The sequence below is a fragment of the Nycticebus coucang genome, chromosome 8 (genome assembly GCF_027406575.1).
Source record: "Nycticebus coucang isolate mNycCou1 chromosome 8, mNycCou1.pri, whole genome shotgun sequence".
Taxonomy (NCBI): domain Eukaryota; kingdom Metazoa; phylum Chordata; class Mammalia; order Primates; family Lorisidae; genus Nycticebus; species Nycticebus coucang.
Window position 1 is genome coordinate 119384601 of NC_069787.1, and position 15723 is coordinate 119400323.

Consider the following 15723-nt stretch of genomic DNA (forward strand, 5'->3'; position numbering starts at 1 on the left):
TCACATATCCATAACCTAGAATTATTCACACGGATTTAAAAATTAAAAATACAGACTAATTACTCATTTAGTTGCCTAGAGCTTTATTTTTATTCCTTTTGAGTTCATTTCAGAAAATACATATTAAAATCCTTGTTATCTAGAATTTAGCCAGAAACTATAATCTCACTTTCTTCTTTACCTACCTCTTAACCTTTATTTTTTAAAAAGATGTCAGCTCAGATTTAACAAAATTATTTTATTAATTAAATTAACAAATTAATAACTAGGAATGCATGCCAAAGACGTAAACAAATCTTTCTCCCTCCCTATTTATGGTGCATTAGATTCATAATCCTGAAAGAGAATGTGCTAATTTATTTTTGATTCATGAACAAAAGGATAAAATATATTTACATTAGTTTTTACTGCTAAACACAAACTTTTTACACAACGCATCTTTGAAAACCTGAAAACTGGCCATCTATATGCAGAATTAATATGTTAACAACATTCAGGTAACTAGAATATTCTACTAGTTGAAAGAGCCTACACTCCTGAGACCATGGATAGATAAAAATGACATCTGTACTTGAAGTACTATCTGTCAAGTTGAAGTTTGTCACTATCAGAGTAAAAATTAATCATTTTGACTATAGTGTATTCACTGCATTCTGAGGGGAAATTCACATTTTAATGTGTTTTATGATATTAAAACTTTCTTCTGAGCATGTATAGTTTTTTGGAGATTTCTAGACCTTCAACTTTTTTCCAGGTATAAATTCCCATGTCCCTAGATATTTACTATCTCCAACAAACAGTCCATTGATTTTTCTGGAGTCAGATCACTTAACAAAATTTCCAGGTAGCTACTATAATCTTTTGACAAAATTAAAAATTATTTTTGTCAGTTTATTTCACTGCTTAAAACATTGTCATTAGAAATGACAATTTCCCTACCTAAATTCTAAAAATAAAAACAAATCTATCTCCTTCCCTATATTATTCAAGGAAAACTAAAATAATCTATCTTGTCAAATGGGGGGGGGGTTTGCATTAGTTTTACGAAATATATTCAATTGACTATAATCTTTTCCTGATATATATAACCATCAGTTGCATAATATGTTTGAGCCTTATTTGTGACACTGATACCTACTTAGAATAGCATTTAGTCTGTGGATAGACAGAACAAAAGATGCTAAGAAAGGGTCATATTAGCAAAACAAACACATTCATAAATCAGAATCACTCTCGTCCCTCTGTTCTAGAAGATTAAACCTTGCTATTTTAAATAAAATATGCATTGATACATGAAATGTGCTGAAAAATTTAAGATATGTTTACATTTTTATGAGGCATAAAATACTCTGCATCAGAGATACTCTGTTCTTCATCAGTGTCTCTCAAACATAATCAGTATATTATGAAACGTGTGGTACCAATACAAAGTAACATTTACTTGCAGTTCAGTTTTAAGAGTCTAAGGGTGCAGATTGACCTTTACTAGTCACATAACCAGAGATAGTACTACCACCATGATTCTTCACAAATATTTTAATTGTTGTATAACATAGTATGGGCGACCTTACAACATGAAAAGGTTAAAAATGGATCTCTCATCTTTATTTTTGCCAAACCACTTCATCAGATAGTGAGACAGGAAAGAGGTCTAAAGCAGTGAATGTAAACTCAAACACCCCAGGCACCAGGCAAAAAAAAGTAAGCGAAGCAAGAAATAAATTGGGAGCTGTGGGTTCTGGGAGGCGCTGGGGATCCCAAGCCCAGTCTAACGGGGATAGTCAGTGTTCAGACTTGGCCTTCATTCTCTCTGGGAATGTCTGCCTAGCAGGCTCTACCTGCTGTGTACTGCGGGCCTTTGTAGTTCCATTTTATAGTCTATGTGAAGGAGGGTTGAGTACGTCTATGACTCCTGGGTTTGGTTGTACAAAAACTTGCTGAACTTAACCCTGTAGCCCTGATGTACGGTGCTACGGGTCTTATGAATTTTCCCCACATATTCTGGACATTTGTAGGTTCCTATGTGAAATCTCTCAATTTTTAAATTTTTACAATTAATTTAGTTTGTAAAACCCCTTTTAGAACTAAAGGAAATCCATCCTATCACAGACACATGTGTAATCCCATGAATAACACCTGAGAGAAAAGGAATTTCATTTCCTAGTATCTAGGTTATTTTGCAAATAATATGAAAGAATTATATGATCAAAGCATCTCACATAACCACACTATAATAATATGATGGAAGGTATACACTGAAGGCTTTATTAGGACTTGGGAAAGAAATGTAATTTTTTTTTTTTTTTTGCAACTTAGAGTTTTATAGCTCTGTAGTCTGTTACTTCAATATTAACTGCAGACAGAGCTGTTGATTTAAAGTCTTCTTCTTTTTTTTTTTTTGAGACGGAGTCTTACCATGTCGCCCTTGGTAGAGTGCTGTGACTTTAAATCTGCCCAGCGCCCATAGCACAGTGGTTACAGCGCCAGCCACAAACACCGAGGCTGGCAGGTTTGAACCCAGCCCGGGCCAGCTAAACAACAATGACAACTGCAACAAAAAATAGCTGGGCGTTGTGGCAGGTGCCTGTAGTCCCAGCTACTTGGGAGGCTGAGGCAAGAGAATTGCTTAAGCCCAAGAGTTTGAGGTTGCTGTGAGCTGTGATGTCACAGCAATCTACCAAGGGCAACATAGTGAGACTCTGTCTCAAAAAAAGAAGACGACTTTAAATCAGCTATATAATTCACATTGTAATAATTCTAAATAGGCCTGAATCAACATATCAAAATCCCAACTTCCAAACAAATCTCCATTGTAATTCTTTTTCTGTCCTCTTCTTTTTCCCTTCTCCTTGAAGTAATCTTAGCCGTACATACATCTCATTTGTAAATTACCATCCTAGTAGGTTTTTCTGCATTTCCATTATCAATTAAATTTTTAATTAAAAAAGCCACGTAATTAAAATGACACATCGCTCAGAAGCACAGCACTCTGCTCTGCAGCTGTCTTTGTAGGGGAAATTGGAAATGGACAAATAACATTTGCTTGAATTTTGCTTTTTGCTGAAAATTGAGAGAAAAAATTTAAATTGGTTGTGTGTCATTAATAGTAAATCAACAATTTGAAGTAAAGATGAATATTATGGTCATTTCAAAAGTGATTTTTGTTTTTGGTAAGTGGGTCCTACAGCATTATGTTTTCCTATTTGTGAGTTATTGCACCCTGGCTAGTATTTTCATTGATGCCTTATATTTATTTGCTGCAAATCCCTCAAAACTGTGTGCATTGGTTATAATGGTAATGAGGATTATAACTCCAACTAAAATTTGCACCATAAAGCCTTCAGGGTTTTAGAGAGGCGATAGAAGGTAACTCATTTTCGGCATGTGCGGCCTTAATTATGCACGGGATGAAATACAATAAGCAAATTGCAGCATAATAATAAATTTAAAATTTGTAACCTGTGCAGTATTTAAATTGTCTTTAATATTTTTTATGTATCACATCATTCTTTTTTCATTCATCTTTTCTTTTCCACCCCTCTCACCCTACCATTAAAAGAGTCATGGTTTTATGAGATTGAGATCCGGTATTAACTTTTGCTTGTTCTAATGTCTCCCATTAACTTATTTGTTATTACTGATTTGTTTCTGTTTGTGTCTTTCACAAATCGTTAACACAGTAGTAGTAGCAAATGACAGACATTTTCCAAGGCCTTAAATAATGCCTATCAACGCAATATTACTCTGCCTGAGAGAATGCTTCCCTAGATCTATTACGAGTTTAATCACTGATCATCGTGCCCACAGTCTAATTGTGATAATAGACTAATTGCAGCTCTCACAAGGATGCCAGTTCAGTCATCTGGATCTCAGGCAGGTTTCTCAATGGCAGCTTTGTTTTGTGAGGCCATCTTCGACAAGACGTGTTTGGCAGATATTTTTCTAACAAATGTTCATCCCAGATGCTACTAGCACTTAAGCAGGATATGCCAAGATTTATATAGAAATATAAAATCATTTGATATTTTAAAACCTAGATTTCTAAAATAATCCCACAGAAAGAACAGTAGTTTTGCATATGGGAAAGTGTCCTGTCCTTGGTAAAATAAATTAAATTTTCAATATTTACAAGTCAAAGAGAATCAGGACTATATTTGCAGTGTTTATTTTTACTTTTCATGGTAGAACAATTGCGAACATCAGTTCTAACACCCCATATGTGGTGTGTGTTTCTTCATTATCTCCCATTCAGGGTTTTTATTGAAGTCTAATTAGCAATTTCTTGTGTGTGAAATTTTGTAGAACATTTGCTACTTCAAGTAGTCTTGAGAATCTAAACCAGTAGTGAAAAACACTCTGTTTTCCTAGATACCCACCAAATAAACCAATTTGAGAGTTACGAGAAATTACTTTCCCTCTTAATACTTTTCCTAATCTTTAAATCTTTTAAATCTTTAATTTAAAACTAAGAAAATGTAGGCTCAGCATCCATAGCACAGTGGTTACAGTGCCAGCCATATATACTGAGGCTAGCAGGTTTGAACCCAGCCGAGACCAGCTAAACAACAATGACAACTGCAACAAAAAATAGCCAGGTCACCTGTAGTCCTAGCTACTTGGGAGGCGGAAGCAAGAGAATCACTTACGCCCAAGAGTTGGAGGTTGCTGTGAGCTGTGGCTCCACGGCACTCTACTGAGGGCAACATAGTGAGACTCTGTTTCAAAAAAAAGAAAAATGTAGAAATTTCATTTTTATGCATAATTTATTGCTTGGTATCCTTCCAGTAAAATTCCTGTACAGATGATCACAACTCCTCCCATGTCCGAATGGTTGCTGCCACAATAGGGAAATAAAACTAAAGGAATGAAAATTAATGTTTGGGTTTCATTGTATTAAGTCAGTTTTTGTGCGTGGAATTATTTAGCGCTTTCATAATAAATAATATCTCTAATTATTTAACATGTGTTCGATCTAAAGTAAATGTTCATACCCCCAGAAGTTAAAGTCAGAAATAACAGCAAAGCAACCAGACGGTTAGTAACCAGATTTAAACAAAACAAACCACGATATTATTTTTGAAAGAATTAAGTGGGTTTGCATTATTTCCGGAATACTTGTATGTGTATGGGCAGCAATTCAGAGAAACAAAGTGTGCCAGCACACAGTTCAGCTGGCTTGTACTCTTCCCTCGAGACTAGTTCTGATCGATCACTGTGCTGTTGTATGATTTGATCGTGCTGACAGTTACATGCCACTGTTGCCGTAATAACAATGTTTCTTCTTTGTTCAAATGAATTTCCTAATGACACGTGTGATGGGATGTTTTAATTCTTTTCCCTTTTCAAATCCACCTTCCTGTTGCAATGCATGATGGGCAGGCTCAATATTGTGCATGACGCCCGCTACAAGTGTTGGTAGGTGCCAGCTTCGTTTCTTGATTATCTTAAACCTGTGGTGCACCTCACAGCCCCTCAAAATCCACTGCTAAGTTTAACGTATACCTATTGGGCAAGTCCATTTCCCTTTTACTAACACCTGTCAATTAAATGCCATTTTCTATTTAATTGACAAGGACTCACATAAATGTTTTCTTTACACACGACAGTTTCCGTGCGTCACCTTTGGTGGATTTTGATTGGACTATGAGTTCTGGTGTGTTTAAAAAAAAAACAAAACCTCTATCTTATAAAAGTAATATACTGTATATTTTTATAATAGTTAATAACGATATTTCATTCAAACAAATAACTGTTTATATGAAGTAAATACTTGTATTTTAACTTAGACTTTGAATGCGTGACCATGAACACTACATAGAATTCTTGTTTTTGAAAACTTAGCAAATTAAGCCTGTTTGTGTCAATTTTCTTGATTTGATGGTAACAAGCTTTTTCCCCCCTTTTTTTCTCTTTCCTCCTCCCTCCCCTTCTCTCCTTGGAATGTTGTCCTGCTTTGCGCTGTGATTGCATGTCACTCGCTGGTGATGTCCTGTCACATGGCTTACTGCTGTGATAAATACCGTGCCCAATCACCTCCTCCATGTTGCCATGGTTTCCATATTGCTACACTCTTCCATGTGTTTGCTTATATGATTTTCCCTCCGAAAGTTCCCATGGTGCACGGTGCTACGCCAGCCACTGTGTCCGCAGCAACAACATCTGCCACAAGTGTTCCCTTCGCTGCAACAGCCACAGCCAACCAGGTTTGCTAATTTACAGCTTTGTTTCTTAAAAACCAACTCTAATAGGGCTCGGTCCAACAGCCCTTACGCACGTGGATTTCCCATTGAGGTCAGTGGGAATCGTGTGTACGTGAGGACTGTCGAGGGTGTTCTAATAAGCATGGGGTTTCAAAGATACCTCTTGTTGGCCTACACATTCTCTCTACAATGAGCAGCAGAATGCTTTTATGCCATTTATAAGTGCTCCAAAGTTGTCGCAGCTCCATTTCTGAAGCTACTAAAATGACATTTACACAAGCAATTCTCATTTGCACTCAATCAGTTGTCCAAGTATTTGGACGAATCAAAAAAATGGAAGTGGTTTTGACGTTGCTTCCAAACATTTGGTGTATATATAATTTCTTTTTTCTCCCCTAAAATCTCATTAAAAGCCAAACTATTTAAACGTATTATAATATGCCACAAATGACCACTCTTGTAAATAGTTTGTTATAAATTCATTGTAATTTGATTCCTTTGATAAGGAAATTGCAAATTCAAAATAAACTATTTGTTTTATTTTATTCTCAGTGCATTGAGTAAGAAAAATAAATAAATAAGCACTTTTTACTTTCATAAATACCCTGCATAAATGTTGGGTATTTGTGAAGAAACCAAAAAAGAAATCAAGTATGGTGATTAACAGTCATTCTGTGTTTCATACAAGTTGATAGGGTAACAATTACACATGATACTTTTAAGAAAAGGAATCTGTTTTAGGAGTTTTAAGTTTTATGATATCCAAGGAAACTATTTAAAATTAAATGACTACAAGTATTTAAAATACTTAACAGTTTAAAAACTGACACTGATTCAACCAGCATTTTCTAATCCCATTTAGAGGTATTTTCCAGAGAAGTTGCTTAGGCCTGAATATATAGATATATTTGTTATGAAAGCACAGTTCAATAAAGTTGACAGTGCAAAAAAGAATTTAGAGCCAAACCACATATCAGATAACCCACAGACTAAGGGTAAATGTAGCCAAATGCATCTCAAAAGAACTAGTGTCGATGGGAATCAACAGATGGGAAAAGAAGGCCCGTGAGGAGCTGTCTGAATTTGTACTTAACTGCTGTGAAAGAATAGCTGCCCTTGTTTCTATACTATATCATGTACTGTTGAGGAAGAACTTTCAGCTAGTAGGCTAGCCATTAAAAACTTCCAAATGCAGAGGGCCAACATGGATTTATTTTAAAGTTTCGGTCAGGCTTTAAACATTAGTTGGCAAAGAGTCATTCGTTCTTAAGAAGCTTGTCAAAATAGCCCTCGATTTACGCTAACACATCAGACTCATTTACAAGAATGCTAGATTGCGCATATGTGGCATGTTACTAAGTGATCTTTGGTAGAAGAATCATGGATTCAATGCAGTGCATTTACAATAGAGATCAATGGCGCTAACTCCACTGCATACCATGTATGACTTTAGAATTGCTGGTGTAAGAGAACTGTAACAAAGCAAATTTCAACATGCCCTTGGCCACCTGGGTTGTAGGGGACACTTTACTTTTTTGCATTGTGCTGTGACCATTTCATGCATAATCTTGGGTCTTCATACTACTTTACAACCAAAAGAAAGAAAAGGGAATGGATATATATATACACACATATATTATATCTACATATACATACATATGTATATGCCTACAGTACATTAGCAATGCTGGAAATAGCTGATGCCACAAAATGCAGCCTGCATGCATGCAGAAGTTTATAGAGCTGGCCCTTCATCTGCATCGATTGGTGTTGAAGGTCCTTGGTATGTTTCGACAGCCCCATCCCTGATGCTTCTACACTGTTGGGTGCCACATCCTGTCCTGCAGCAGCAGGAAAAATGGTATGAGAAGCTTCATTATGCTTGGAGCACATTTTCGTGCCATTTGCCAATGCTGTAAAATTGTATAAATATGTCAGCTGAGAACTGCAAATAAAATAGGGACATATTAATATAACACGTCAGACTGTGGGTTGTGTTATAATATGCACGTATGCTGAATTAGTCCAGGGTGTCTAAATTAAAACAACAAAATGCCTTCCTAAATGTGATTTCATTATTCTTCCATAAACCTTACTGAAATGGGATGAGAGTCATTTTATAGAAGAAACTTAACCTTGGAGGAAATAGTTGTTTTACTCGAGGTCAGGAACTGGATCAGCCAGGAACTGGATCCCTAGTTACAGAACCTCTGTGCCCAGTCCTCTGACGGTCTCAAGGTTGGATGCTGCCTCCCTTAGGTTAGCAGCCATTAATTTGGGGTTGGAGAAGAAATAAACTATAAATTTGAAGGTCTTGACTTTGGGGGACTATTGAAATAAGTCACCTTTATCGGTTCGTTATTCTATTTTCTCTCAGGTTATCTAATTCTCTTGCTCATACAGTAAAAGGTTCCATCCAGATTCAGAAATATATTCAGAAGTAAACTGATAGTTTAATAGTTTTTTTGAATTACTGCTTTATAATTCTTACTTGGTATCTTTGATTTGGAAAAAAAAATTAGACACCCTAACTTGAATGAAAATGTTAGAAATATGGTTGCACAAAAATAAGGCAAGACATTACCTACTCTGATTTCTGGGTAACTACTAAGTAACTGAAACCAGGGGTGGGTGCGTGTGTGTGTGTAGGCCAACAAAAAGGGCTTCTTTCAATTACTGCTCTGCATGAATTTTTGGTAGTTTTACTTCTCTTACTTCCTAAAAACTGGTAACATGCATAGAATAGTATTTAACATGAAGATTTTTTTAAAAATTAGTTTCTAATTTGCCATTTAAGTTTTATATTAACTTGCTGTTATGTTGACCAGATAAGGACTGTCACCTCACAGCTGAATTTCACTTTTCTTTAAAATTTTAATATTGAAATGTTTTCGTCTCTTGATTATTGGCTTGCTTGCATGGATCATTCATTAAATAATTTTTTATTCGCTAGATACCCATAATATCTGCCGAACATCTGACTAGCCACAAGTATGTTACCCAGATGTAGAATTTTCATCACGCAACAGTAAGTTCATTACATAATATATAGTTGTATATTTATGGTGGGTTTTTTTTTAATATAACAGTTGTGTGATGCACTTAAAATTTTACAAAAGCTCTGAGAAATGTTTTTATGCAGCTCACATTCTTTTATTCTTAGTTACGAGCGACTGGGTCAGGTCAATCTGTGATAATGTTAATATCACTTACATATAAAAATATTAAGGGAAAATAAATGTTTTATTTCATATTAGAAGTAAACAGAAGTATGAAGAAAAAACAGCCCTTGAAAGTTGCAGAGCTGGCAAACATTTTCTTCAAAGGTCAAATAGTAAATATTGTTTGTAGAGTGAGTCCTATGGTTCCTGCTCCAACCACCCAACTCTGTTACAGTAGCCTGAAAGCAGCCAGGGATAATATGCAAACAAGTGCATGTGGCTGTGATCCAATAAAACTTTACTTACAGAAATACAGAAGAGATTGGATTTCCCTCACAGGCAATAATTTAGTTGACCCCTTCATAAACCGTCATTTATTTTCTTTTTTAATTCTTTGGCAATATCGCCAAATGAGAACGTGTATGCACCTGATCTCTCATATAACCGTTAGAAAGTAACGAATCAGACTTTAAATAAGATATTACTATATACCCACTCACATGTATGTGCATACACAAATCTACATATCCAAGTGAGCATTAGGGACTTCAAAATAACAGTTATCTTCAAGGCTTATATAATTCTGAAAATGTTGCCACTGCTCAAAAAATGGTTTAAAAGTCTTGGGTTTGCCTTCAGAAACATTGTCTTAAAATGCAAAGGTACCTGTTTTTCATCCCTGGGGAGGTGGCGCCTGTGGCTCCAGGAGTAGGGCACGGGTCCCATATGCTGGAGGTAGCGGGTTCAAACCTAGCCCTGGCCAAAAACCAAAAAAAAAAAAAAGAGCCATCCCTGGGGAGTGTGTTTTATCCAATATTCATGCACTCAGGTTATAACGTGTGCTCAGATGCATGTTGGATACTTTTCTTGATATATTTAGAAAGAGCCATGACATTTTAAAACTGCATCTGATAGATAACATGAGTGACCATTCTTTATTACTTCCTTTCATGAATTTATTTGTGAAGTGAATTTGTAAATCATGTTTACGAATGAGATTTTTGGTGCTATTTTGTATTAGTTACCATGTCAATGAGATAAAAATGAGTAGACGACAATAAAATTGTAAATATAAAATATATTCAGGATATCATATTAGGAGAGGTTCAGAACAGTTTTTCTTGGAGCAGAGATGAAGGAGCAACTCTTCCCAAGAATCAGAAAAAAAGTAAATTTGGACGATGAAGGTGTTGTTCTATAGAACGGGGAGGAGAAAAATGGCTTGCAAAAGAGGGAACAGTGTGCCATGTCAGGAGCCGATGGCGGCAGAGTTCAGAGACCCCTGTGATAGTAAATCCATAGCAAGAGCTGTACCGCAGTGGAGCCCATGCAAGGGAAGGGGATGGGCAGAATTTGAGCGCCATTTAAAGACAGATGCCAGACTCAATTTGAGAAGTCCTGCCAAAGTCAGGCTGCAAACATGAGTTAAATTATTGAAATTTATTTTTGTCTGTTTAATAACCTCTCTTAAAGTTCTTAAAGAGGTTCATGATTCTGAACAACAGCCACCTTTTTAGAATAAGCATATTACTTTGTAGTTTGCAGCTTTGGAAAAAGAGTTCTTTTGATACGTTATAAAGGTCTGTTTCAAGCTTTTTTTGTGAATTGGGTATGTTTGTTATGTATATATTTTGCTCTCTTCTATTTCTTAGTAACAATCCAGCTTAAAAAATAATAATACCAAATGACCATAAGTCCATCAGTAATGAGCAAACCAGTGGATTTGACTGTATTGAAGCTCTGGGCAGCACCTGTGGCTCAAAGGAGTATCAGGTGCCGGCCCCATAAACTGGAGGTGGCAGATTCAAACCCAGCCCCGGCCAAAAACTGCAAATAAATAAATAAATAAAATAAAATAAAAAATCAAACAGACTGTATTGAAGCTCAAGGCCTCAGTGTTCTTTTCACTTGATAAGTGAATACTGATTTTCATTAGAAGTTACATTTAAACTAATTTTGGAGTCAGCAAAACGATTGCTTTTCCGAGTTATATTCTAATGCACACTTTTAATGCGTAAAGTTTCCCTGTTGAAAACAAATTTCATGTAGGAACTGGAACTGTTAGTTCACAGGTAACTGTAATATCAAAATTTAATTCATAAGGAATCGTTTCAGAATTCATAAAGGTTTTTATTTTTGTTGGCTTTAGGAGAAAAAAAAAAAACCCCAAACTTTGAGTTATCCAAAATCGTCACTTAAGGTATCATTTTTTAAAAACATATATACTATGCTCATCAAGAACCCAAAGAAATTGAATTTTCCTTAATAAAACTTACTGCATGGATTTGTAGGCCAAATCTTTATTCTTGAAACGTGTTAAACTATAAAAAAGAAGTAAAGTAAGTTTGAATTCTGCCCCACAACAATGGTGTTAAAGAAGAGCTTAACTGCATCATGCCCCTTGACTCTGCACATGTATATTTTACACAGTTAGCTTAGCCCTGGGAAATTTTAAGCAGAGTCTATAATTTTATTAAACTGTGCGTGTCATTTCATTCTCATAGAGACGATAGACAAATTTAGATCCATTAGCACCTGTGAAGTGATTTCATTTCTATGTGAAGATACGATATACATGTAAAAATCCTGTCTAATCAAGAAAAATGTTCATAGTTAATACGTATTGGAGACTGCTTTTAGATATGATGTGTTTTAACAAAGATTATCTCTTTTTCCTTTGTAGATCACACTAAAGAGGAAAGGACAGTGTGCTTGGTTAGAGTAAAGGATGAGGTCATTAGCCATATTGTATATACCGTCAAGCAACACACACAAAAATCCCTCAGCCACAAGACGTCCACATAATGCATGTTAACCAGAAGAAAAGACAACATGGAAATCCACTGCACACTGTTGCCTATACACTTTGTACATTGAATTGATATTTGTGCTGAGGTGATACTCCTGTCTAAAAGAACAGCCTTGTCTTTCTTTTCTAGCACAGAGTTATGCATTACGATATGCATACCTAATTAGTTTCCTATCTATTCATGCCATCTTGAAAAGACAGACTGTGGTGTAACCATGATTCTATTATGTATTGGTACGTCTGTAGACCAAGATATAATTTTTTTAAAATAAGTTTATTTCTTTCAAGGTTTACAAATAACAAAGGTGCACCTTGTATTTAAAATTGCCATTATAGGTGAGAGCGTGCATGCACAGTCATTTTTGTTTAAGAGTAATATTTTTAATGTAATAGATTGTAAGACGTGGTGAGGGAGGGATCTGACAGAGATGAATGTGCCAAGTGAAACCACAACTGTGTATATTTTAAAGCACATCATGGCTTTAAGTACCATGTTGCTAAGGATTCTCATGAAGTGCCATAGACTGTACATCAAATTAGAGTATTATTTCTTCAGTGTTATTTTTTTTTTTCAGAGCCACGTTTTGTTGTTTATTTGCTAGAACTAATCAGTCAAAGGGCACCATTTTTTTTGTTTTGTTTTGTTTTGAAACCAAAGCTGTCTCAGAAATGGCCAATTTAACTTTACAGTAACAGTAGACAGCACAACACAAACTCAATACCGATAAACTCACACATACTGGAGATATAGAGAATAGATATATATATAAAAATTATTTTAATGCATTGTAGTGTCATATTTATGCATACTATACTGTATAACATGTTATTCAAAAGGGATATGCCATTTCTGAGACACGATAACAAAAAAAGGATTGGAGGAAATTATTTTGCTTCTATTTATAACCTCTGTCGAAAGTCAGAAGACTATAAATGCTTTGCAAAAATGGTTTCACGCTTGCTTCAATGCTTCATCATAGTCACATTCAAAATAGTGACTCTAAACAAAGAAGAAAGCAGCACTGTCATCAGATGCATGATAAACCAAAATATGAAAATGGAAAATGTTTCATTAACCTAGTAATTGGGTGGGTTAAGTACTTGGGTGAATTTTATATGTGATTTTTTTTTGTTTGTTTTGTTCAGATTAACTGCTTATAGCCTTAGCCTTTTACAAAATTAAAAAAAAAATAGATGTGCATTCAGTTTTTAAGAATGGATTCATCCAAAGGAATTCCTTTTTTTGAGGTTTGGATGTTGCAGCTAGTAAAGGATATTTTTGCTCTATTCAGCAGTTCTAAAAATTGCTGAAGTAGGGGCCAGGTCACTGGTAGTTCTAGTATGGAATGGGAGAAGTGAAAGTTCAGTTGTAGAACTTTCCATACTTCCAAGTTTACTGCAAGTTTTTATGCTTGAGAGAGATGCTTTCTAATATAAGACTGATGTGTTGATTTTACTGATTGTACTGTACATCTATTAAAGCCTTAGATTATTACATTACGGGTTGGAACCCATACCAATGTAATTTCAATCGTGTTAAGAAAGTAATGATGACTTCACATGTTATTGTAGTTAGTTACATTATAGACTATTACTTATTTTTCTTGTTAAAATGTAGTTTTTCATTTCCTACATTTATTAGATTTTCATTTTCTATTAACAATTGAATACCATTTCAGTTTATAGATTATTGTTTTATTAGATTTTACCGATGAATTTTTCAAAATACAAAAAAAAGAGTAGTTTTTCCTTCATAACATAATCAGTTTTGAATTACATGTAGAGTCATATGGATATTCGTATTGTTAACTAAATGATTTATATTTTACTGATTTAATATTACAGTGTAAGAATGTCAGTCATTGTTAGTTCTTGTCTAGTTTTCATTAAAAGAACAAAGATCTTTTATATGGATATCTTATAAATATATAATCATTGCTAAGTAAGAAGTTAAGTTGTTGCTATTGCAACAATCCTGGCAGACAATTGAGTAATATTTTGATGATTTATTTTGTTTGTAATTAGTTATTATAAGAAGATCTAGATCCTAGATATTAGAATAAAATTTATTTTCTACTGTATCCATTTCAAATGTTAAAGTATTGTTTAATATTTTTGAAATCCCTGAATATCAGGCCTTGTTATAAATAAGCTGCATAATCAATAAATAGAACAAGGGACTTTTTGTTGATAATCCAAATACTCAAAGTTTACGTGATGAGAATTAGAGTGTGTGTGCAAACTCTTGAGGGTTGATTATGCTGCAATTTAGCATGTCGGGATGTCTAGAGAGAAGGTTGACTTTTTGCACTTCTGTATATAGTCAAAAGAGAGAAACCTGTATAATAGTAAGATCTTATTTTGAATAAAAACGTCTATAATTACAAGGAGTTTTGTTAAGGCTAATAAAATGACAGACTGAGCAAAATTGCTTGCAAAAGTGGCAGAGAGTTAGCACTCCATACCCTTTCAAACATGTTGCTTTGCTTTTTTTGTGGACAGCTTGTAGTTTGCCAGGATTTTTTCAGCTGGAAAGATATGCCATCCTTTCAAAATCTCATGACTGACAAAAACTCCATTGGGCCAAATCTGCCTGAAGATCATTACCAAAAATAGCAGGTACTTCAACCATTAAGGTGAAATCATGTATCAAATATTCCTTACATTTTTCAAAACTACTGCATGTTTAAAAACTTCAACAGGAAAAAAAGAAAGAAAGAACTATACTAAGGACATATATTATTCAAATCCGTTTCTGCCAATTTCAGTGGTTTATTGTTCACAAAAACAAAACAACTTCAAAACAAGTATTGACTTTCACAAAATTGAAACCATAAACAGGCAAACCAAACAGCACACCGTAGCTATAGTTGTTATGTGATTGTTTTTTAATTGCTATAGGAGCCCGTTCTTTCAGCAGGTGAAAAAATAAAACAGTTCAAATTTCATGGTTTTAATTTTCAACTCAGAAGCACTCAAAAAAGCAAAATGTGATCATGGGCACTTGTTTAATGAACTAATGTATCCAGCCTTCACTCCAGCTGGTTAATAATGTTGCACTTATCAGCAACCCTACCACTTTCATCTGCTGAAAGGACAAACGTGCTTGGTTTTACTATTATGTAATCACAACTTACTTTCTGCTTGTAGTTGCTTACAATTATATATTTTGTCTTGGGCTGCAATTTGTTTTATGCTTATTTTATTATTACTGCAGTAGTTGACTTTGCTGTATGGAAAAATAAAGTGAAATTGCCCTAATAAAACTTCTCTTTCTTACGTATATCTGTGTATCTGAGATTGAATAGTAATTTTTTTTTTTTTTTTGCGTGTTTCATGTACTCAAATGTATGTCTCTATAAACATACTGATATGTAGATTTGTTATTTGGTTTTAACTGATTCCAAGAAAGGCGTTTATTATCTTTCTCACTAATGATGTTTTGATACTAAAGGTGAGAATCTGAATCAGGATGTATTACCATCCTGTGCCCAAAGTTTTCTGAATAATCTTGTCCTTCCTTCCCCTGACACTGGAAGTGCTGATGGAAGTG

General features: G+C 34.8%; 1 protein-coding gene across 29 annotated transcripts in view; it reads left to right on the forward strand.

Annotated features, from left to right (window-relative positions):
* Nucleotides 1-15453, forward strand: part of MBNL1 (muscleblind like splicing regulator 1) — a 204524-nt gene extending 189071 nt beyond the window's left edge. For 16 of the 29 annotated variants that reach the window (XM_053600659.1, XM_053600639.1, XM_053600636.1 and 13 more), the window contains 4 exons: nucleotides 5380-5415; nucleotides 6109-6203; nucleotides 9154-9228; nucleotides 12045-15453. In XM_053600659.1, the coding sequence (XP_053456634.1) occupies nucleotides 5380-5415; nucleotides 6109-6203; nucleotides 9154-9210 (188 nt within the window). In that variant the 3' untranslated portion in view covers nucleotides 9211-9228; nucleotides 12045-15453. The remainder of the gene's footprint in view (nucleotides 1-5379; nucleotides 5416-6108; nucleotides 6204-9153; nucleotides 9229-12044) is intronic. The other 13 variants (XM_053600646.1, XM_053600640.1, XM_053600641.1 and 10 more) reach the window with 3 other exon arrangements.
* Nucleotides 15454-15723: the final 270 nt, after the last annotated feature.